At 33.8% G+C, this 25,407-nt stretch overlaps 3 protein-coding genes across 3 annotated transcripts; all 3 read left to right on the top strand.

Annotated features, from left to right (window-relative positions):
- The first annotated feature begins 2,610 nt into the window (after window positions 1-2,610).
- On the top strand, window positions 2,611-13,069 carry LOC140811838 (serine/threonine-protein phosphatase 5-like). Its single transcript, XM_073169935.1, has 12 exons — window positions 2,611-2,938; window positions 3,053-3,222; window positions 3,321-3,392; window positions 4,139-4,289; window positions 8,204-8,309; window positions 8,486-8,603; window positions 9,205-9,352; window positions 9,535-9,783; window positions 11,215-11,340; window positions 11,441-11,541; window positions 12,405-12,479; window positions 12,704-13,069. Exons 1-12 carry the CDS (start codon window positions 2,854-2,856, stop codon window positions 12,761-12,763), a joined length of 1,461 nt encoding a protein of 486 aa, XP_073026036.1. The 5' UTR covers window positions 2,611-2,853; the 3' UTR covers window positions 12,764-13,069.
- A 253-nt stretch (window positions 13,070-13,322) lies between these two features.
- LOC140812365 (uncharacterized) lies at window positions 13,323-15,354 on the top strand. The gene has a single exon (XM_073170608.1). The coding sequence runs from the start codon at window positions 13,880-13,882 to the stop codon at window positions 15,287-15,289; it is 1,410 nt and encodes a 469-aa protein (XP_073026709.1). The 5' UTR covers window positions 13,323-13,879; the 3' UTR covers window positions 15,290-15,354.
- An 8,253-nt stretch (window positions 15,355-23,607) lies between these two features.
- On the top strand, window positions 23,608-25,225 carry LOC140813047 (large ribosomal subunit protein eL20y). The gene is made up of 4 exons (XM_073171460.1): window positions 23,608-23,749; window positions 23,891-24,006; window positions 24,237-24,300; window positions 24,682-25,225. Exons 1-4 carry the CDS (start codon window positions 23,735-23,737, stop codon window positions 25,021-25,023), a joined length of 537 nt encoding a protein of 178 aa, XP_073027561.1. The 5' UTR covers window positions 23,608-23,734; the 3' UTR covers window positions 25,024-25,225.
- Window positions 25,226-25,407: the final 182 nt, after the last annotated feature.

The raw sequence follows: 25,407 nt of genomic DNA, 5'->3' as shown, positions 1-25,407 counted from the left end.
GGTCGGACTTGTATGTTTGCCAAGCAGAGTTGGGCTTACTGAGATGCCGAGCAAGTTCGGACTTACTTTTGAATATAAACCATATCTACGTCTTGAGCTCAAGTTCCCACAGACGGCGCCAATGATGCGATCCTGGTGAAATGGGTGAGCTGGGTCGGTTGCTCCACCGGATCGAATCAATAATGTTGTTCAGGAAAATGAGCACAATAGATGGATCTGTGAGCTATAGCTTCCACTGTGACCTGCAGACAAGGAGATGAACTCGTGAATGGGCGCCGGAGGGGTGTCCGGCGTGACCACTCCGATGCTTAAGTCAGCAGGGTACTCAAGCAATAAAACCAATGTAGCCAAGTGATGGCTGTGATATTGGTGTGCAATAAATGAGTGTGTTAAATGTTCATTAATATCTGAATGAAGGAATAAATGCAAAACCTGGTATTTATAGTGGAGGAAATAATGATGACCTCGTTTTTTGGGACGTGCGCATTAAATATACTAGGGCGGCTGATTATACCCTATTGTTCTGACATGTCAAATCATATATTGGTCATATCCCATCTGTCCAGTCACTCATTAATGTTAACAGGTCGGCCGCGTGTATTTCAACATCATTAAATGCCTCCCTCGCTTCGAGATGTCAGAAGAGAAGTTATACCAGAACTCTGGTGCTATGTCCTGAATCAACCAATCGAGAGATGGGCTGTCCTGACCCGGGCATCGCTCATGGGCCTGACCCATGACCCGAGCATTCCCGGGATCAACTGCCCGGGACATATCGGGGTATCAGGGATATTTCCGCCCCATGCCATGTTGCATGTGGGAGAAAGTGGGAACACAAGTCGAGAGCACCTCTGTCCCCGTGAAACCCTTTTCCTATTCTCGAATCAATACGCCTACGACCTACCTCTCCTCTCCACACATCATTCTGTGGTTTCACTTAATCGTGCCTAGCTAGCTAACAAGCTCTGTTCTTTTTTAGTTTCTCCAAATTTAATGATTGATACCAAACACAAACACCACATGCAATCATAACCAACCGCAACATCATGCACTGTGCCAAATGTCAATTTCTTTTACATAAATTTTTTTTAGCAGATTATTTAATTTAAAACTACAATTTTGATCATGTATATGTTTATTTATATTGTAATTTTTTTTTAGTAAATTACAAGTTAGAGCAATGCATTTTTTTTTCAAGAGAGCACGTGATATTTAATTCTTTCACTTTCTTCGTCTATATATACGCTTAGCATAGTTTGATACACATAATAGGATAAGCATGTGATATATAATATAATGATAAGATAAAGATAAATAAGATGTAGGATATTATATTTAATATTTGGTATGATTTTAATAAGTGTGATTAAATTTATATATTAGATTTTAATGACAAAATTAACATTATCATAATAAATTTTATAATTTCAAAGTTGTCGTTTTAGTTGATATTTCTTATATGTTAATGCTTCGACAATGCTTGCATGATTTATTTATTTTTATCTAATTTTATATATTATATAATATGATACGAGAGAAGACATGGTTTATGATTTTTATAAATTGAGGGCAATTAAGTCATTTGTAGTTTATTTTATAATTAAATTAAATTTATCACACCTAATAGAAGTGATATTTTATCTTTATATAAAGTTATTTATCAAGGGTTCATGATATTATCACGAGCTTTCTAAAAAAGTATCAAACGTGATATAAAGAGGATTATTTACAAATACCTCTCTTATCTCGTGTACCAAACTGTGTCTTAAAAGATTATATGTTACCTTGATTTCAAGAGTATCTATCACCCCTCTCAATATATATATATATTTTTTTACTTTACGAGTTGAGATATATATTTGTTACAAATTGTATATCCCAAAGAATAATTTATTTATTAAATATTTTTCATAAGTATATATTTTTTTAAGTAAATATTGTTTTTTGTCAGCGAATTAAATAAGTTCGATTTTGAATTATACAAAATGACAAATAAATATATTGGAACATTGCATCAAGTTTTTAGAAATATTGGAACATTTCATGGAAAAACATGATGCTTTTTTCAATGTAATGTTTAGAATTTAATTATTTTTGTAAAACCCAAATTTTAATTAATATTTCACATGTACCATATAGTGCAAAAATTTATTGGGTTATAATTAATATCAGAACATATGTTACTTATTTTAATATTTTAAACTAAGATAACATAACAACATATTAAATTTTTTAAGAGAAATAACATACTATTTTTAGGAATGGATATTCAAAGTACTGATAATTTGTTTTAACAAAAAACCAGATAAGATTATTTATTTGTTTTAAAAAATAAACATTAAAAGTATGATATCGTAGACATACAAAATACATGATATTAGGAAAAAAATGAAATTGATCAAATTTAACTATTTACCATTATTTTCGAAAACATTTAAGGCAAAAACTTGTGTGAGACGGTCTCACGGGTCGTATCTGTGAGACGGATCTCTTATTTGGGTCATCCATATAAAAGTATTACTTTTTATGCTAAGAGTATTACTTTTTTATGCTAAGAGTATTACTTTTTATTGTGAATAAATTGTTTAGACGGACAAGTATGGTTTGTTTACATCCCTAAATTTGAAGCAGATACCGACCCTCATGGACAGTTATCGTGGACGTTCAATTGGGGGACTAATTTGGTACTAACTAGGGTTTGCATTATTCTTGTCGCGGGATTAATCAAGGCTTTCTTCATTTCTTCTTCCCTATCTTTTACACGCAGAGACACAACAATTCTATAAATTCCATTGAAAACCCAATTTTTTTTTTGAAAAAAAGCGACAATTGCAGTGCTTTACCTCGTGTACTATGCCCCCTAGCATGGCGACAGAAGATTCCAGCAACGATTCGCGAGCTGAAGAACTCAAAGCCCTAGCCAATGAAGCGTTCAAAGGTAATCTGGCCAACTATCTACTCATATTCTAGGATCTAATAATGTCTTGGTGCCAGTTTTATTATTACAGTTGATTTTCGGTGTCAGCTGTTTTACTTTGTTTTTATTTTCCAGCCCGCAAGTATTCTCAGGCCATTGATTTATATACTCAAGCAATAGAAGTGGATGGCAATAATGCGGTATACTGGGCTAACCGTGCGTTTGCGCACACCAAATTGGAAGAATATGGAAGTGCCATACAGGACGCTACAACAGCTATTGAAGTCGACTCCAGATATTCCAAGGTAAGTTTTTGGGTTCTTTTGGTTTTTTTCTTTGAAATCGGTACATGTATTATTTTCAAATATATTTGTTAGTGTTGCTTGGTTTTTTTTTAATACAGGGGTATTACAGACGGGGTGCAGCATATTTGGCCATGGGAAAGTTTAAAGAAGCTCTTAAGGATTTTCAACAAGTGCGGACTGTTTGTTGCGTTTGTAATTTGTTCGCACTTCCTGAAGTTACATTGTTTAGGTTTAGCAAAAAAGTTTCGTTCTGCCAGGTTTTTTTGCGAATGATTAAAAGCATGTGCTTTTGTTGAGGTGTTCTGTGTTTTTTAAACCTTTTTTTAGATTGCAAATTAGAGGAAAGAACTATTTAGATGACCAGGGTTGCATGCTTGCACTTGAATTACCTAAACATTGGACACCATTGATGGAAACTATACATAATATATTAATATGTGATCGAACCTGTATATAATGGACATGTGATTCTCGTTATAACAAGTGTTAGGTTTTTTGTGGCATAAGGACAGAGAAGGTTCCGTGGAAATGGATAAGATAAATGTAGCATGTATTTTGTCAATACAAACACAATTTGAGAGATGTAGCATCTTAGAATACGCTGATGAGGCTCTCAACGTTATTAGAGATAATGTATCCTGTTGCTTTATACAAGCAGCAGAGACATTGACATGTAAAACATGATAACTGTATGGAGCTAATAGCTCCATCATTCGACTTTAGGAGATAAACATGCCAGGTATGAGTTGGTAATCTGCAAAGAGGAATGCTGCTTAGGTTGTGATACTGCTATCTGCTTCGCATGTGTGTGTGTATATATATATTACTTTTTATTCCTTCAATTTGTGCATATAATCAGAGTAGTAATATAATTGTTATGATCTGCTTGTTGAAACTTTACTTCATATTAATATAGGTCAAAAGGATTTCTCCAAACGACCCTGATGCTACCAAGAAATTGAAGGAATGTGAGAAAGCAGTTATGAAGCTAAAATTTGAAGATGCAATTTCTGTACCTGAATCTGAAAGACATTCTCTAGCTGATTCTATTGATTATCACACTATAGGTAGGCAATAGTGTTATCACTGCCAACTGAAATTCTCCCTCCCTTCTTTCTTTGTGTGATTTTAAAATCCTCCAGTCTTATCTGGTCTACCACCAACACTTTTGTCCCCGAACTTTGTTTATTGTTTGACTCTCCTCTTAGTACGGTTGAATAGCTGGAATTTTTGAGAATAAAGTTTTAGGTGGTGTTGTGGTGTTTGGATGTATGGCATTATGAGTGTAACAACCATGAACCGTAGGTTGACCCAACATGAACCTCAGTCCATACCCATGTACCAGTGCTGGTCACCAACACGGTCTAGGAATTTAGGTATTTAAGCCTGAAGGTCTTGGGTTCGAATGTTGGAAGAGGTGAAAGAAACTACATTTCAGGTTGAGATATTACATGAGTGACGGTGAATGGGCATGGTCTGCGGCTCACGCTGGACCAATATACAGACTATGACCAGTAGTGGTGCATGTGTATGTGTTGAAGCTCATGTTGGGCCAGCGCGGCCCATGGTCGTTAAACATGGGCTACGGCTCATGCTGGATCAACTTACGGCCCATGACCATTAGTGGTGCATGGGTATGAGGTGAGACTCATGTTGAATCTGCCTATGACTCATGGTAGTTACAATGAGAGTGGTTTATCGGAGTTTGCTTAGAAACTGTTGCAATGTGTAATGAAAGTGGAGAGTATTTTAAACTTGCAAATCGATCAGTGAATTTGGGAAAAGGTGATCTAGATGGGCTGCAGAGATGAGAAAGCGTGTTTATGAATCCCATCAAAGCTCAACTTTAATGTTTAGACTTTTAATTCCTAGTCTTTTATCCCTCTCTATTCGAGGGATATTAGCAATGGAACATTTCAATTTCCGATTCAAAATATCAGATTTATCATTAAGCAATATATCTTTTGAGATATGACTTTTGAGAAGTTTTTCTGCTCCTTAGAAGCTAGTTATCCGTGAATTTCTTTGTACTTGATGGCAATGTGTAGGGTCTCTATAAATTAAGTGGTATTGGTGTTTCTAGGTATTGGATCTCCTAATCTTCCACGCGTTAGCAACTTTTTGTTTCTTAATTTATTGAAATCAAACATGAGATTACATGGTTACAAATGGAGTAGGCATAATAACCCAGGATTATTGACTCTAGGACAGTGCCTGGTGTTTGGACAACGAAACTGAGTAATTTATCCACATCTATTGAATCAGTTGCATTCTACATCTAGTTTACCCTACAATTTCTAAAAATTTAGCAACCCCTTTTCAGCCATTTAATAAAAAACCTTGTACAAATGACCGAGATACTCTCCAGTTTTCATGACTTCCTCTGATATATATGATTCAACTGTAATTATTTGTGGTAGTTGAACCTTCAATTATTAAGCATATTATATTTCACATTTTTTTCTCCTTTCTAAGAATTATCATTTATCTAAAAAGTTGGGTTTTAATTCAAATTGTAAATTTTGCTGTTAGTTTAAAAATTTATGTATAGCTGATTTTATAATTTTGAAAACTGTTAATTTAATATTATGTTTGCTACAAATAATATAAATTCAATCAATTGAAAATGTATGTAGGTAATTCTTAACAAATTATTTTTTTGTTTATTGACCACATAACTTTCTTTTGAAAATTTTTAGTTTAACATTTAGCGGACATTTTTGTTAATTGATTTGTGTAATGGACTATTGACTATTATCATGGATGCTGACAAAGGCACGGGAAAAAGTTAGGAAATTTAAAATTTTCTTGATTTATTGTAATTTTGATAGAACAAAGGGGTAATCACTAAACATTAAGGATATTTAATTATATAAAGAAAATAACAAATGTATCAAACCATAATCGAAGTTTTTTTTTCAAAACCAAATTGTAATAGTTTGGTGATCAAGTGTCATACAATTAGTTCAGGAAACGCTTATACTTAGTCTTGTTAACGAGTATGTAACTATGGATGTCGGTAACTCTTACACTTAGTAGCATATTACTATATTATCATTATAGGGGATAGGCCAGGCTCATCTTTTGTTTTCCTGAAAGCTACTGCTGTAGCAGCGGCAGTTGCTGTAGTGGCAGTATTGGCAGTATATACGGGTGATAAAGCAGCCATAGCAGTGGCAGCGAGAACCATGGTTATGATATTGGTGTTCTGGGTAACATTTTGGCATGGTCGCCGCAACAAAGGTGTCTTTACCAAGGGTCAAACATTTGACTTAGGTAGAACTTTTAAGATTAAATTATTTAATGAGGAGATATAAAAAAACTTATGATCTTCTTAGTTGAAAAACTTGACCTTTTAATTGTGGATAAAATATAAGTTCTAGGTGAATCTGTATTTGAAAAGTAGTTATAACACAGCTAGATCTTATCATCTCTTTGATGTTGCTACCTAATATAATTGCATTTGTTGACCTAAGGAACTTTTAGTAATCGGAGATTAGGGATCTGTTGCTTCAATGGTGCTGGTCTAACTTTGCTGAGTGATTAGTAGAAGAGAATTGCTATCAAATAGTTGGGCAAACCGCGAGTGACTGAGTGCTCTCAAGTAAGGTTTCAAAATTTCACCAGTTTATCAGCTGTAAAGTTCTAAGTTTCAGAAGGAAATGTTTGAAAATTGATTTGTTGAACTTTCTTAGGTATAGAATGTGTTATCTGATGACTTATGCTGTTTATTTTCTTGCCAAGTTAAAAAATTTATTCTTATCGGACTACTTTGTGGTTCTTCTCTAATCTCGGGTCTGCCTTACAAAGCTTCTGCATCGTGTGGTGAATTGGGCGGGTTGTGTGCTATATCAAACCAGACATAATCTAAAATAGTATCCTTAGTGGAACCTAACACGAATCCTAAAAAAATTGGCGTGGAATCGGTGATACCTGGGTTATATTGGATATCAGAGCGATGTTGGGTGGCGGCGTGCAAACTTATCTGATGACCCTGGTCAGCGTAAAATTCGGAATTGTTGATGGTTTTGAATCTTAATGAAGTAGTTCGAAGTTGAACTTGGAACTATTTTGAAATTAAACAAGAAGGTTAGATTCTGGAAACCAAAGAAAATAGCTGGGAAAAAAAATTTGTTCCTAGATTAGACGATTGGACCAAGAACGTTGTGGAATATCCACATGATTTGTTTATATCTCACTCTCTCAAGAAAAGCATCAATAAAAATGTACTCAATCATACCTGGGTGTTGGTTTCTGTATGAGACTTTTGAGAACAAAAAAAAGAATAGTCATGTTTGATGAAAAAACACATTCACGACACAACCAATTTTGACTAGCTCTGCCATCTCATCCTACAAGAAACTAAACTCAATTGTCCAGGTCACGGTTCTAGAATCGAAATAACATCATTGAAACCGATCTCCTTCTGAATGCCCATTTAAATTCATGATCATGGTACCACTTTACCACGTATGAGAGTTTTTTGGGCTGGAATTTAATTGTCTGAATCTTGATGGTTTTTGGTATATTTATGATACTTATTATCTGATAATTTTGTTCTTGAAAGGGTGGGGCTCAAATTGGATAATTTGAGTTGATTAAATAACCTTAAGTTATTTAAATACCAACCTATCTATTTTTTTAAACACATTTCCTCCCTTTCGAATTAATGTTGTTTGATAATTAATCTGATATGACTTTTACCTGGTACTATGTTGGAAATTTTTATATTATCTTTTTTTTGCTTTCCCTAAATCCCTTCAAGTGACTTGAATCCATAACATTTATGATCTGGGTTTAAGGTGCTTACCAACAGGCTTAACATTGCCGTTTATTTCTTGACGTTATCTGTATGCAATTATTCTTACAGAACGCCAACTTGCTAGAACGTACTTATGAATATTTTCTGCTTCATGCTCTGTGTTGCTTTTACGATTCATAAAACTGGAAAATTAACAAATATTGTCTTTTCTGTTCTTAGACGTGGAGCCTCAATATACTGGCGCTAGAATAGGAGATGTTGTGACTTTGGACTTTGTGAAGAAAATGATGGATGATTTCAAGAACCAGAAGTGCTTGCACAAAAGGTATACAATGGTACATACATGCTACTTTGACTGTTATATGCTGTGAGTCTTGTGTCAAATTTTAAAAAACTCTGTATTTTGGAAGGTCCAAGTCTTCTATTTCTAGCTTTGTAAAATGATATTTTATGGAAGATGTTAGTATTTAGAAATGATGGTTAGTTTTCATTACATTACAGATATGCCTACCAGATTGTGCTGCAGTTAAGAGAAATGCTTCGGGCATTGCCATCTCTTGTTGATATCAATGTTCCTGATGAAAAACATTTCACTGTGTGTGGTGATGTACATGGCCAGGTGATTCCTCTTCCATCATTAATTTTCTTGGAACTTCTTGTTATTGTTAGCTTTAGCTTATTTCGTGAGCCTCACTTTACAGAATAATTTTTAAATGCTTGTTCGACAATTGTTTCCTTGGTACCTGTAAACTTTATTTCCTGAGGACATGCATTCTTTAACTTGGTGGTATCAACATCTCTTGGTATATTCTGGTCAAAACGATTTGTAGGCTTAAGTATGTTAAGAAGCTTGTGGCACATTGCTGGGTATAGTGGATTTATTGAGATAACTTTCCAATTCTCTTTAGTGTTTCGATGGTGTATTACCAAAATGGTGTTTTGCATGTGAAAATCTATTATGCATAGCATGCTTTTGGCTCATGCATCTAGCCTTCAAATGATGGGCTCAACTTTGAAAATGCTTTGAAATCAGTTTAAGTTTTTCTCTTGTTTTGTATCAATTATTGTTTGTGTTGGTTGCTATATGGTTTGGATTTCAGTTGACATATCTCTTTTAGTTTGACATGCTGCAACTACATAATTGGTATTTTTCTTTTAAAAACATGTTCTATATGTGTATGTATATATATGTATTGGTGGCTCATATTCGGTGATTGCAGTTTTACGATTTGATGAATGTATTTGAGCTCAATGGGCTTCCGTCAGAGGATAATCCGTATCTGTTCAATGGAGACTTTGTAGATAGGGGTTCATTCTCTGTTGAAGTGATACTCACACTATTTGCCTTCAAATGCATGTCGCCATCAGGTATCCTCCCATTGTTCTTGAATTTTGGATTTTGTTGCACTATACCTCAGTCGTTGTTAGGGGTATAAACAGACTGAACCAATCGGAGTATTATTTATTTATTTTCTTAAAATTGATCTATTCTCAAAGAATTACAGCACGTAGGATTGGATCTAATAGTATTTTTTCCGCAATGGTTTCAGCTATGTACCTTTCTCGAGGGAACCATGAAAGCAAGAGCATGAACAAAATATATGGTTTTGAGGGGGAGGTCAAGTCAAAATTGAGTGATAAATTTGTGGAACTATTTGCTGAAGTGTTTTGCTGTTTACCTCTGGCGCATGTCATAAATAAGAAAATTTTTGTGGTCCATGGAGGACTTTTCAGCGTCGATGGTGTTAAGCTCTCTGAAATCAGAGCAATCGATCGATTTTGTGAGCCTCCTGAGGAAGGTAAGCAAAAAATGCGGTGGTATAATTATTTCTTATTGTCATTCATTTGACTCTTCTGTTTGTTGTAGGCTTGTAGCATGTAGCCTTATAAAGTTTTTTCTCCCGTAAAAAATTTAAAGTAAAAAACTTAGAAGATGTTAATTTTTTTTACCCATTTCCATGGCTATATGTTTACCCAGCGTTGCTCTCATTGACACTCTTGAAAAAATTGACCTCTTTTAACTGAAGCTCATTTATATGAACTCGAGTATTAATGTTTACCTTAACATGATTTACCACTTTACCTGTTAACGGGTTTGGAGGTGTTCGTTATATGCACGTGTTTCATGAAATATCTTTTGATTGTGGCTTATTGTTCTGAGTCAATACTCTCAAAATTCTTGATGATTGTTCTCCATTCCTCCCTCTTTTCTTTTGGAAGACTTCAAGTAGGATCCTAGGATATTAGACACTTAAGTCAATAATAAGGGACCAAAATCAGAGGACTGGGAGTGGATAAGAGGTGTTTACTGAAGTGAGTGAGGAGATTGTACTGATTGAAGAGTTCTGTTCATTTGTGAACAATCTATGAACGTTCTTTACTCAGTTAGAGTATTGTAATTCCTGTTTGCTTTATGAAATCTCTATTTAGAGATGTCAAATGTTGTTTTTTGTGAAGCTTCATTTTAAGAGAACCCGAAAATATAGTTTCCAAATTTTAAAATTTGTGTTTACAGTTTATCTGGTCATGGATGGTTTTTTTAGACATTCATTTTACGTGAAATCCAAAAGTATGTTTTCCAAATTTCAATTTTTGGCTTTATCTGGTAACCCGATTAAATGCTGTAGAAAGGTCGTATCATTCACAGCCACTTCTGGCCCTTCTATGAAAGCTGATATTTTTTAACACATAATTTTCAGTATAATAATTTGTTGTACATCCTAATTTTTTTTTTCTTTTTTACATTGTGCTGTGGTTGTTGAAGCCTGATTGTACCCGCTGTTCCTTTCTTGATAAATATATCCTATGTTATGAAGTTGCAGCAACACTGCATCCAATTCCCCACTTGTGTAGAGTTGCAGTGTTGATGACATCTGAAGGAACTATTTCAATGTCGCTGCTTTGCCATCTAAATTTTGGATAAGAATTGGTTTCCTTATATGGTTTTGTAATCGATAAAAGGGTGATGCTTTGCCATCTAAATTTTGGATAAGAATTTATTTTCTTTTATGATACTGTAAACGATAAATATGGTTGCTTCTAACATTCTAGCTCTGGTGCTTTTGTGTTCACCTGAAGGTATATCTTGTTACTCTTCTTAAAGATGATTGCTTTTGCAGTTTTCATAATATGGATTTTTTAGACAATTAGCAATCACTGCAGCATGTTAAACCATGCATTATCTAGGGTGTTATGGCAGAAGTCATTCGTTTCTTTTCTATGTTATTCAGGGTTGATGTGTGAATTGTTATGGAGTGATCCACAACCTCAACTTGGGAGGGGACCCAGCAAGCGTGGCGTTGGTCTTTCATTTGGTCCTGATGTAACAAAAAGATTTTTGCAGGACAACAACCTAGGTTGTTTTCTATTAATTTTATTCAAATTCACCGCATTGGCTGTGCACTTTATATTTTCACAAACAAAACATCTTCAGCTCAACTTGTTGATGATTTACAGATTTAATAGTCCGGTCACATGAAGTTAAGGATGAAGGTTATGAGATCGAGCATGATGGAAAACTTATCACTGTGTTCTCTGCTCCAAATTACTGTGATCAGGTTATCTTGTTGTCTCAATTCATCTTACAGCATATGATTGTCTCGATCCTTTTTATGCAACTAGGCTGTTCAGGGCGCAAGCATGTACGCGGACGCCAAACTGGCTTGTATAATTATATCTTGCTTTTGAATGTTTGGATAGTTTGTTTCTGTCTTTATCGGATAGCCAAATCCTGTCTTGAGCCTTCATAAGCCTGCCACAAAATGCTGTTTAGTCACTTTAGATGGTGAAATGCTGAGCAGTCCTAAAAGATTGGCCGGTTAAACTTCACCTTGCCTTGGATTCCTGGTGGTTTACTTTAAGTACAAGAGATTTCCTACGAAATTAGTTGATTTGAGGAACAAACTCTTCCATTGCATCCCATCAAAACTCCCACCCATATTTAGCAGACAAATTGAAGAGGTGCGAAATTTAAAGTGATCTGAGTCTAAAATCTTGATTGCCATTCTGAAGTTTTCTCGACACATGTACTCTCTTATGTTTCCTGTGGGGTCTACTGCTCATTTTGAATATTCTTCGCTACTTCATTGACCTTGTTGAATCCCTGTGAAAACTTTTTTGATTTAGGAACTTGGTAGAGGAAATGACCACACACTGGCTTTGTACATTGACATTAAGCTGATCAACAGATTACAAGCTTTTTGTCATGCTTTTGGAATTGTTTGGCGTATGTTTTCAGGACCCATTGAATATGGTAAAAACTCATTCATGGGCATCGAACGAGGTTTAACATGCATTTCTTGCAAAATGAGTGGATGACTTTGTGTTCTTAACTCGATCTGTATTTTTAGGTTCATCTGGTGCTCATTTTTTTAAAACTGCAACTTCGATTAAAAATTAATATTTTATCTTCTTGTTGCAGATGGGAAACAAAGGTGCCTTTATTCGTTTTGAAGTTCCTGATCTGAAACCAAATATCGTCTCCTTTTCAGCTGTGGTTAGTAGCTTCCCTCCTGCACAATGCCTCTAACCACATACGACTGTTTAAAAATGAAAATTGTTACCACCATCCTTTTTTTGGTGCACCTTCTAAATTTAACCTGGATGGCTGTTTGAATCGAAGCCTGTGGAAATAACCACCCTGTTCCATTTTAGCATGAATTTACACTATTATGGTTAGAGCACAAATTTTGACAGTGAAATCTTTTGATCAATTTGCAGCCGCACCCAGACGTCAAGCCAATGGCATATGCAAACAATTTCCTGCGAATGTTCTCATAAACCATGATCCCTAACTTGCGCTGCTTTATATATCCTATCCCGCACGCTTGTTACCTAACAAGTGAAAAATAGCAGCAGAAAAGCTTAAAGAATTCGTTTACGTCAAGGAAAACATGTGTATGTTCCTATACAGACGACTCTTTTCTGACTTGCCACAACGTGGATTTGAAAGTTATGGGCTAAGCAGGCAGGCAACACACAGCGGTCGCCATCATTTATATTCATGTTCTATTTGATCATGCTCATTGTGATTTGAATTTGCTGTGGATATCAATAATAAATTTTTCCTTTTGTGTTGCTTATTAAGGATTAAGATTGGGTTATATTTTTCAAAAATATTCAAGTTTACATCATTTTTTCTTTCACAGTTCACAATAGAATTATATTAGTTCTTGAGATGGTCGAGTTTGAGTGATCCAAAACTACTAGTGCCCAACTAGAATCTAGTAAAAATAAAAGTTTTATTTGAAATCTAGAGCAATGTTTATTAACTTATAGATTAGATTCAAATATTACAAAATTTCCTGTTGTACGAATATGGAATGAAAGGGACATTCCATCCGAGCGTGAAAACATCTATACCCCCAAAGACGAACTGTGTAGCCTTCTCCCATGAAAAATCAATGTTGTGGCAACGTTTACTTGCACTGTTGCCCTTTTCCTTTTCTGTCATCGAGTCATTTCCCTCTTTTCCTTTCATACTGCCATTCAATCATCAAGTCTGATCAAATGAAGCACGCCTCGGTTTATGACGCAATTCTTGTGTATTTCGTATTGAATCTTTGAAAATTCATCATATCAAGTGTTTTACTCACCCATTTGCCATTAACTTATCACAAACCAGAGACTGTAAAATATGGGAAGATTTGAATTGCCATCTCCCAGCCTGTTTTCACTCGTGATAATGAAATTAGATTCTTGACCCTACATTTGCTTCATTTTTCTCTACCAAAATCATACCCCACCCATCACGTCAATCAAATCTTTGCACATATTCATTTACTCCTCTCCCTCTTTCTTGCGTTTGAATCCGATGAGGCTTCCCACCATGGTGAAACCACCATTTTTTCTCAAACAACAAATTTTATTCACAAAATTCAACTCAAAATAAAGAAGATGCTCTGTCCACTTGCACGTTCATGTTCCCTTCTAACTCTTCTCCTAATACTACTTTTTCTTTTATTATCTCCTGTCTTCTCCACTATTCAAGTTCCTAGAAACAGCCAGTCAAACAAGAATCCCCCTCCTAATATGGATCCACTTGAACTTGAAACCTTGTTCAAGATAATGGAAACTCTGTCATCTGATGAAAATTGGAGAGTTTCATACCCTGACCCTTGTCAAGCGGGTTCATCCTGGCCCGGAATTGAGTGCAAATTTATAGGAAGTGACAATCTTTTCCATGTAATCAGACTTGATTTTGGCACCTCCCCAAATCCAACGTGCAAGAAAACAGCCACATTTCCTTCAGAAATCTTTCATCTCTCATATCTTGAATCCATTTTCATTTTTCAGTGTTTCACTCATACCCCAACAATTATTTCACTCTCAGTAAACGAATCGCATATCAGTTCTCCAATTCAACAGCTGAGTTTGAGATCAAATTCTAGACTTATTGGCTCAATCCCACCTCAACTTTCCTCTTTGAAATCACTTCAAATCCTCACATTGTCACAAAACAGGCTCACAGGGCCAGTTCCAGTTGAAATTTTCAGTTTGAGTTCACTTTTACACCTGGATTTTAGTTACAACTTCATCACTGGAACAATCCCCTTTGAAATGGGCAATTTTAGAAACCTTATGGGCCTTGATTTAAGCTACAACAAGTTCACGGGACCAATCCCTTCTAAACTAGGACAGCTCAGTGATCTTCAAAAGCTTGATTTGAGCTACAATTCTTTGACCGGAAGCATTCCAGAAAGCTTTCAACAGCTGAATTCTTTGGTTTTCTTGGACTTGAGCAGCAACAAATTGAGCGGGGGACTCCCAGAAGGATTGAAAGGGTTGCAGAATTTGCAGTATTTATTAATGGAAGATAATCCAATGTTTATATCTCTGCCATGGGAACTCAGTCAGCTCAATAAACTTCAAGAACTTAGGCTTGGAAATTGTGGGTACTCGGGAACGATACCAGAGAAGTATTCAGAACTAACAAATCTAAGCACACTTTCATTGCAGAACAACCGTTTGTCAGGAGAAATTCCAGCGAGTTTTGGCAATCTATCACTTATATATCACTTGAATTTGAGCAGAAACTTTCTGAACGGCGTTGTGCCTTTTAACTCAAGTTTCTTAAAAAGGCTTGGAAGAAATCTGGACCTCAGTGGCAATCCTGGGCTGTGTTTGAGTCCATCTGCAGCAGCATATGATGATCATGTTGGAGTTGATGTTTGTGGGAATAATAAATCTGGATCATCAATCCAGCCACTGAATAATTCTGAAGCTCCAAGGGATCATATCATATCATTTTGGTTACATGTTGCTTTGATTTTTCTTGCATTGAATGCAATATTGTTTTCTGCTTAATGGTTTGCTACAGAAGTTTCTTGCTGATCAAATGTTGCTATTTTAATAGTCTTATGTTTCTCTGATATTGGCTTCAGCATATGATATTGGTAGGTCATAAATATTCGAGCAGAATCCAAATTAAAAAAAAATATTCACACTTTTGCATTGAATTCATCACTTTCAAGTTATAAAGACAACCCAATTTAAATGGTCTTTTACGGACTCGGCTCTCTGGAGATTCATGTTTTGATTTGTTGAGCAGTCAACATGAAATATTTATTTAACATTTTGATTCTGTGCATGGGCAATTCGAAAGATATCATTGGTCGGGATATGAAGTTACTATCTTAGGTGGGATATGAAGTTACTCGCCATCTCGAGAGATCACCACAGTTACTGTAACATAGGAATTTACAGGTCACAATCTGACCTGCAATATAAAAGATCGGTCAGAAACAAAAATGACAAATTCTTTTATAAAGCAACAATGGAAAAGAAATTATTAATGGGAATTTTTTTACATATGAATTTCAAGAAATGGAGGATATGACATAACAAGACCACTGGAAAACAAGGACAAGTTCAGACAGGAAATGGATCCCACATTATTTTACCACTTTTACCTTTCTTCACCTTTTTTTTGGTGGTACAAAGGTTCCACCTTCTCCTGCAGGTTTGCCCCTTAGTTTTTCCTTTCATTAATCCAAACTGTTACACAAGAATTTGGTTCAGTTCTGATTAGTGGCCTGTCTTTTTCTAACACGCGGAGGTCCCCTTTACATGTCATATGTTTTTGCCATTTGCAAAATTACCACGTACGAAGGGTGAAACTTGTGGAAAAAATTGGTTTATAGCCGGTTCATAATGAGGAATTTTTATTACTCCTTTACACGAATAATTAACTTAAAATTGTTTGAGAAGTTCATCGTGCAGCTTCATAAAAAGTTTGCATGTATTCCACAATAAGTAGAGATGGTACCATACATAATAAATACACACGGTAATGTTGTGAAAGTGTGTTATTGTAGTCATATGAACCTGGGTTCTGACCCTAGTTGTTCCTTTACATCTGTCTTATTTTAATGTCATCGTTTGAAATAGAATTCATTTTACAATATTGTGTTCCGGTCCTTCAGAATTTTTCACTCGACACTATCTTCAATGATAGGGCAAATATATATATATATATATATATATATATATATATATATATATATTAGAATATTTTACGTTGCACGTTGAAGCAATTTTATTTGAGATAAAATTACTTAATATAATGAATGAAAATGAAAATTATATTTTATATAAATTCATATTATTCATATATATGAAGTCTTCATGTTTTCATGTGTTTATTTTAAATAATTTATTTTTTGTTATAACATTTTTATTGTTATTTGTCTTTTTCTCTTAAGTTATTAGTGAATACAAATATTTTCTCATTGTATTTAGTATCGATGTGTATTTTTTTTTTTATTATTATCATAAATGAAATGCTTATGATATATTTTATAAATCTCTTGAACTTCTAATACATTACATATGAAAATAATGATTTTTTGTTTAATCTAGACGATCGAGTTTTTTCAACAGAATAATTTATAACAATTGGATATCTTTAAACAAAATATTATTGCAAGTGTATATGTCAAATTTTAATAACAAGTACATGTATCTCCTGACAGAAGTTGATATATTACAAATATACCTCAATAACAATTCTTGAGTTAAATTTAATAAAAAGTTGATATATTACAAATATACCTCAATAATAATAAATAAATAACTGTTAGAATCTCGGTTAATGAACATATTATTTAATCTTTTGCAATGATTGAATATTAGTTTTTAATCTATGATTTTGAATAAATTCATTATTTTATCAATATACTATGTCGAGTTATATTGAATTAATTCAACAACATATATGATCAAGTGTCTTTTTGTTATTGGCAAAAACTTGTGTGAGACGGTCTCACGGGTCGTATTTATGAGACGGGTCTCTTATTTGAGTCATCCATGAAAAAATATTATTTTTTATGCTAAGAAACTTTTTATTGTGAATATCGGTAGGGTTGACCCGTCTCACAGATTAAGATCCGTGAGACGGTCTCACATAAGACTCACTCTTTGTTATTTAATAATTGCAATTGCAACAATGAACAGTGAGATTATCTAGCTTTCGTTTTTCAGTCTATAATTATTAACATGTACTCAATCTCATATATTGTTAGGATCCGCGATGTGTTTAGAGGGGATGAATGAACACCAAATAAAATTTTCGACATGATCGGTTTGGGCTAACAAAAGATAATCACTTTATGTCAACTCGGTTGAGATACAAGTCAACAAGTTAATATATATGCTTGGAAAAAGACCCGTGTTCAAAGTTGAACCGAATAGATACTAACACGAGAATCGGCGGAGTCAATTATCTCAATGCCATAAATATTCACAATGTTCAGTAGCTTTTTCGATGAGGAACATACTGTTAGTCATCAAATTCAAGCTAATTTTGATGAAGAAAATGGAGAGGAAATACATCATGCTTTGAAAAATGCACAATCTGTAGAGAACGAGGAACAATCAGCAATCAATCAACACATTTCGATCAACGAGAATGAAAATAAACAAAGATCTCAACGAGTTAGAAGAAGATCGATATGGATGACATATTATGAAATAACTAGTATTAACCAAATTGAAGATTCATTTGTTTATTTTGCTCTATTTTTATATTGTGATCCAGTAGCTTTCGAAAGGTATCGTCAATGAATCAAAATAGCGGAAGACAATGGATGTTGAAATTGCATCAATTGAGAAAAATACAACTTAAGAACTGACCGAGCTTCCAAAAGATAAAAAACAATAGGTGTGAAGTGAATTTACAAGAATAAATTGAAAGAAAATGGAAAAGTTGACAAATTAAAGACAATTGTCAGCAAAAGTCACAAACAAGAGTTTGGAGTCGATTATAAAGAAATGTTTGCTCTATTTTCAAGACATGATACGAACAGACTGTAATTGTCTTAGCAGCGCAATATTCATTGTATATCTTCTATTTGGATTTGAAATCGGCGTTCTTACATGGAAACTTGGAAGAACACAAACACATATCGATTAACCTCCTAGTTATATTAAGCTTGGAAATTAGCATAACATGTATAAATTGAAGAAAGCTTTGTATGGGCTAAACCAAGTCCCACGAGCACGGTATAGTCGAATTGAAGCTTAGTTTTTACGGTGGGTTTTAATAAATGTTCATATCAGAATACACTTTGTACAAAATTTGAAGATAAAGGAAAAATGCCCATTGTTTTGAATATATGTTGATGATTTTATATTCACAGGTAATGATAGTGTCATGTTTGAAAATTTTAAGGAGTAAATGATGGTTGAGTATGATATGTCATATTTTGGTAAGATGCATTATTTTCTCGGTATTAAAGTAGTTCAAAATACTTATGGGATTTTTATTTCCCGAAAGAAATATGTTCAAAAAGTTTTATGTTGATTTAAGGTGGAGAAATGAAATTATGAAAATACTCCCGTAGAATGTGGTTTGAAGCCAACCAGATATTGTGAAGGAAAGAAGATTGACATCACACTTTACAAGCAAATTGTTGGAAGGTTAATGCATTTAACATCAACAATGCCGGATATTATGTATTATTTTAGTCTCATAAGCAGATACATGGAAAATCCTATAAAAATGCATCTTTTAGTTGCCAAGAGGATTTTACTGTACTTGCAACGAACACCAGAACTTGGTCTTTAATATAAGAAAGGAGAACAATCAGACTTGATGGATTTTTGTGATAGTGATTATGCAGGAGATCGAGATGAAATAAAAAGAACTCCAGGATATGCTTTTTTCTAATATTCAACGGTTGTTCCATGGATTTAGAAAAAGCAATCAATTGAAACTTTATCAACCACTGAAGCTGAATTTGTTGCACCAACTTAATGTGCATGTCAAGCTATTTGGTTGAATTTGTTTAAGAGCTTAAATTCAAGAAGCATTATATTATTGCAATTTATTGTGATAATAGCTAAGCCATAAAATTGTCAAAAAATCAAGTGTACATGAAAGAAGCAAGCGCCTTGATGTAAATTAGCGTTTTTTAAGAGACCTCACAAAGTATGAAACAATTGATCTTATCTATTGTAGAAGCGAAAACCAAGTAGCCAACATGTTTACCAAGTCCCTCAAACTACCTGCATTTCAGAAACTAAGAGAGTTACTTGGTATTAGCACACTGCATTACAAGTTTGAGGGATGATGGCCTTATTAAATGGATGTTGACCTTATCATTTTAAAGGAGGGGTTATTGAATTGTTAAAAATTTGTCCAAGTATTTAGTTATCTGTCTTGTCAAATGAGGTCTGTTAGTCATGATTTATTAGTAACAAAGTATTACATGAAATAAATATATTTGCATATTTGCAATTTGTTATTTAATTGTTTTAGTGGTAAAATATTGTTGTTATTTTTATGGTTCTTTCTGTTGATGTATTTGTCTATAAATGACTCATTGATCAATAAAAAATATGTATAGAAGAAAACAATTTTTTTCTATTTGTTTGATTTATATTTTATTCTCTTGCGTTCTTAATTTTTCTATCAGTGCTAAGTCTGAACCATTAAACATATATTTATATATTTATTTAACTTAAATCTTAAAAATTAAAGTTTGAATTATTTTTTTTATAAAACGTATATATTTATTTATATTGAAGTTTTAAAAATTAAGTTCGAATCATTTTTTAATTATAAAACGTAGAAAAAATATTGTAGGTTATAAAACGTATATGTTTATTTAACTAAAAAATTAAAAAATTAAGTCTGAACCACTAACGACAAATTTATATGTTCATTTAGTTTGAAGTTTAAAAAATTAAGTCCGAACTATTTTGATTATAAAACGTACAAAAAATATTGTAGATTTAAAAAAAAAAAAATCAACAGTAGTCCACCTTTTCATGTGAAACAATACATAGTAAAAAATTGTGCAAAAAAATTAATAGTATTCGACTTTTTTTTTTTTGAAATAATGTATAGTTATGTATCAATCAAATTAATTAATTAATTAATTAAATTAAAAAAATCAATTATTTAAGCAATAGTGTGAAAAAAGAAACCATAATAATGTATCGATTAAAAAAATTAGTTAATTAAGTAATTAAATCAAAAAATCACCTAAATAAATAAATAAATAATTAAGTAATAGTGGAAAAAATGGCAACTAATTAAATTCACAAATAAAACTCATATAATAATAATAATAATAATATAGATATATAGATATAGATATGCTCTTTTTTCAGATAATATTGTTGGATGTAATAATGTTAGAGCAACGGAGAAGTGGTGTTTCGGCTGTTGTGTGATTTAAAATATTTGAGTCGTACCATTACTACCGAATAACTTTTGGTAAAACGACAAACGTTATTATAGACGATGTCACATATTCGATTCTCATTTGTTGCATATAATGAAATACTGATAGGGAGATTGTTGGGGTACAACAATTGTCTCTTCTTGTTAGAACAATCAAAACATGGTGTTTATCTGCTGTACGGTTGAAAAAATTGAGTTACACAATTACCACAAGTTATAATTTTTAATAAAACGACAAACACTTGCTGCTACAAATATTATCGAGTTTCAATATTTATCGCTTTACATGTATATTATAAGACTGAGACCATGGCCTATAAATAAGATTCCAACACTCTAATAAGTATCTACCTACCAATATAGCTGTTCTAATAAAACACTGAATAGATGGGGGTGGGGGGCCTTCATTCAACTCTACTTTTCCCCCCGACTATCCATTCCCTTCCTTTTATTACGAACGAACATAAATTATTTCTCTTACCCAAGCCAATTTGACTTAGTGGCAGCACCATACATACACAAATGTGAGACAGACTCGTGTTCCAGTCTAAAAATATACATACACTTCTCTTTGACATGCTAAAATTCAATGTTTCTAGTTTATTTTTGTTTCATATCGCCCATGTTATACGCCTGCACACCTTCACATTTTCCCATGAACAAAAAATCGAAATTTATTAGTCCATGAATGATAAAATAAAATAAAATAAAATAAAATCGACGTGTTTAGGAATTCGATCGGAAAAGCACATGGTGCAAAGAATAAATTAAAGCTCATTGGAACAGTAGCTACGAAACAAAAGCTGTTCTCTTTCTATTTTACTTTAAAAGAATTTTAACCAATCAGAGTAAGAGTAATGTTCACTCAATCACTTTTGTCACCCCAATCCGTCAATCATAACCATTGATTACTATTTTCATGTGGTAAATTTAATGATATGTGAACGTCCCAAAAATTTTACTTAACAATTTTGTTATAACTCAAGATTTTGTTTTTAATATATAAAAAAACAACCCTTAATTCCCATTCTTGGAAAATAGTCACACATCCACATTTAAAAGATAATTATATTGGTAGGATATATAAAATTTCTTACAAAAATATAATGTTTAATTTTCTCACAGAAACATTGGAAATTGGAGGAAACATGGAACAAAAACAAATATGATTTGGTAATTGAAAAGGAAAGGTGCACAAAAGAACATAGGAATGCCATACCTTTCAGAACCTCACGTGGGGAGACACTGCCCGTTGCTTTTGTTTGCTATGTCAAGTACTACATGAAAATTCATACAGTACTCTCTCTGTACACATGCTATGGAGTTTCAATTTCCAGTTGCATTTAATTTCATGTAACTATATATTTTAACTTAGAATCAGAGGGTTACACATTTGTTAGTAACGATGAAAACAACATTTTTGGAATTTAAATAACATTTCGAGAACTAAATTATATTAATAGCAAATCGTAATTTTAGTTCTGCAAGTTTCATTTTTTTTTTTTTTTTATTTAGTCATTTAACTTGTTAAAATTTAGTTTTCCAACTTTATTTTTTTGTTTTGATATTTTTTTTTCATTAAATCACTAAATCCACCTGATATTACTTATTTGACACCGATAGATGTGACAAGAATAAAACTTATATTACACATATTAAATATACATAAACAAAAATAATGAGAAACAACAAATTTTTTTCTCCCATTTGAAGTATTGAGGTTCTTTTTGCTTTATTTTTTATTTCTTTTTTATTACATGAATTTTAATTTGAGTAATATGAGCTTAATCCTTGCCACATATGTCATGTAGGAGAAAATCAATGTCAAATAAATTATATTTGATGAAGTTAATGGTTTTGAGTAAAAAGAAAGACAAAAAAAAATTAAATTACTATCTAAAAATCAAATTTTAACAAATTACAGTACTAGAACCAAATCGTATCAACTTACAAAATAAATGGTAATTCTCTAAACGTATATCATTGACTTCAACTATGCAGCATATTAAATAGTGTTGAGATGTATATTTGAGGAATGAACATGGTATATATTTTTGCTATAACAATAATGTTTGCGCACCTCATCAAATGCAGCTCCAATCATTTTTTTAACGAAATATAAATTTCATTAAAATTGGTAAAAAGTTCAAGATACAGATAATCTGGATATCTCGAGTAGATAATAATATCATATACCATAATCAAAATACATAGAAATGCTATTCCATTGCGTCAGGCATGAAGCGGAAAGCATGGATCTGAATTCTTCTAATTATACCATCGACGATCAGTTGCTCATTGTTGAACATAACTCTGTTACGCACTGTTTATACATGGTACACAGTAGCTGTAATGACCGTAGTTCTCATTTTTGTTGGCGTTCCCCCTATAATTTTTACGAAATGCTTTTACAACAGTTGTCGGTGAACCCATGATTTTCTTCACATCTAACCATTGACATACACCATCCCAGATTTCTTTTGAAATACGGCATTGAAAGAATAAGTGTGCAACTGATTCTTCCTCAGCTTGGCAAAGAACACATTTCTTGTCACTAATAAATCCCAATCTGACCCGCGTCAATAGTTTATGATGTGCAAGCAGCCATAAAATAATCGGTGCTTCAAAATTATGCATGTCCTAGCCTTGGTTTCCACATCCAATTCCATGTTGTATGGGCAAAGAATGTATATGCTCAATATAGTCCCCCTGCGGTTCCAAATCAACCGCAGGAGCGATTTAGGGTCGTGAGGATATCAGATGACGGTGGCTGTGGCGGGAGTGGTGAGGCGTGTAGGCATTTGAATGTGGTGACGGTGGCGGGAGATCGCAAGAGACGCAGCGGTTGGGCTGAGGATAGCATTACTTATCTTGTTTGGCATTTGGGCTCAAGATGTTAGGCCCATGATAATATATCTAAAATAGCTAACACAATAGCTCCGGTAGGCCCAATATGTTGCGAGCCCACTTAGTAGGGTTTCATTTCGTTCCGCGCCTACCATGTATAAATCGGCAACCCTAACAGGTTTTACACGCGAGGCGCAGATCAAAACCCATTGGAAATGGTGACATTCAAGGTACTTTCTTTCGTAGTCACTCTATCTGCGACGTATGTGTAAATTATACTTGTATATGCCATTGTGTGTTAGGTGTTTTATTTGTGCGATTCGGGCTTGAACCCTGATTGTTTGTGTTATTGAGGCTTTGCACTTGTGCAGTTCCACCAGTATCAGGTCGTGGGAAGAGCTCTTCCGACTGAGACAGATGCGCACCCTAAGATTTACCGCATGAAGCTTTGGGCTACTAATGAGGTCCGAGCCAAGTCCAAATTCTGGTATTTACGGTCTCCGTCCTCATCTTTATTTCCAGCTCCCAGATTGTTGCTAATGGATTTAAAAAGATGTACCTACTTTACAAACTGTTACTTTACCAATTCTCGAGTCTTGATTGGTCTAATTTTAACATTCAAATGTGTTACATGTGTGTCGTCACAATAGCGACTAGCGAGTTAAAAATTTGCATTGATTACATTAAATGGGTTTTTGATAGTGTTTATTTGTGAAGGTACTTCTTGAGGAAGCTTAAGAAGGTGAAAAAGAGTAACGGGCAGGTTCTTGCTATCAATGAGGTAAATGGTCCGACTGTTTCGTCTTTATTTTGATCATTTCAGTTTATCTGGGTTGAAATAAAACAGATCTATATTTTAAAGATATTGGTTCCCATTTAGATTACCTCACTGTTCGAAGATGTAACTTTCCTCCATTAAGCATCAGGATTTAAACACACAACATTCGGATGCATGATTTATATTTTCAGAAATTCTCTCCTTATGTATGGTTGATGTGTTTATTGGCGTTAGTGGGTCATTTTCATCAACAGTATAATCATCTCCTATTCATTTTGATACCAATAATATGTCGTTCCGATGTGATATCTTGAGAAAACATGGTGATCCTTGCACCGACATTCACAATGAAACCATCTATGTCTTTCCATTGTGGGTTTGTAGATTTTTGAGAAGAACCCTACTACAATCAAGAACTTTGGAATCTGGCTGCGATACCAAAGTCGAACTGGATATCACAACATGTACAAGGAGTACCGTGATACTACCTTGAACGGTGCTGTTGAACAGATGTATACAGAAATGGCTTCTCGCCACAGAGTTCGACACCATTGCATTCAAATTATTAAGACTGCAACTATTCCTGCTAAGCTGTGCAAGAGGGAGAGTACTAAGCAATTCCATGACTCTAAGATCAAGTTCCCGTTGGTGTTTAGGAAAGTGAGACCTCCAACCAGAAAGCTCAAGACCACATACAAAGCATCCAGGCCGAACTTGTTTATGTAAGCTGATTGAGTCAACGTCATATTTATAGTTCTCATTATTAGTCGTTACATTGAATCAATCCAGTTTTTGGTTTGATTTTCCATTCATTGGACAAATATTATCTCTACCAGTGTGATCTGAAACGAACTACCATAGATCCTTGTTCATTCGGGATTTTGAATGATGAAGTTCTATTTTTAATTTAAGCTTACTTTATTTCTAATATTTTCTGGAGTTAATAATTTGTATGTTCTACTGCCGTGTTTTAATCGGCATTTAACATATTTGTCAACACAATTATCTCGTTTGAAAACAATAATGACATCCATGTTTTCCCAAAGGCTGCTGCTTACATTTTGAGATTAAATTCCACGATGTTTTCATAAAAGAGGAACGTGGAGCAGT

This window comes from Primulina eburnea, chromosome 14 (assembly GCF_022965805.1).
Source record: "Primulina eburnea isolate SZY01 chromosome 14, ASM2296580v1, whole genome shotgun sequence".
NCBI classification, from domain to species: domain Eukaryota; kingdom Viridiplantae; phylum Streptophyta; class Magnoliopsida; order Lamiales; family Gesneriaceae; genus Primulina; species Primulina eburnea.
Note: the sequence above shows the minus strand (reverse complement) of the source record. Positions and strands in the feature narration are given on the sequence as shown.

Bases quoted from the DNA above. Each gene is read 5' to 3' on its own strand.
- LOC140811838 (XM_073169935.1), top strand. From the start codon at position 2,854: ATGCCCCCTAGCATGGCGACAGAAGATTCCAGCAACGATTCGCGAGCT. The intron at 2,939-3,052 runs GTAATCTGGCCA...TTTATTTTCCAG, and splicing joins AGCCAATGAAGCGTTCAAAG to CCCGCAAGTATTCTCAGGCC. The intron at 8,310-8,485 runs GTATACAATGGT...ATTACATTACAG, and splicing joins CAGAAGTGCTTGCACAAAAG to ATATGCCTACCAGATTGTGC.
- LOC140812365 (XM_073170608.1), top strand. From the start codon at position 13,880: ATGCTCTGTCCACTTGCACGTTCATGTTCCCTTCTAACTCTTCTCCTA.
- LOC140813047 (XM_073171460.1), top strand. The intron at 24,007-24,236 runs GTATTTACGGTC...TTATTTGTGAAG, and splicing joins CGAGCCAAGTCCAAATTCTG to GTACTTCTTGAGGAAGCTTA. The intron at 24,301-24,681 runs GTAAATGGTCCG...GTGGGTTTGTAG, and splicing joins AGGTTCTTGCTATCAATGAG to ATTTTTGAGAAGAACCCTAC.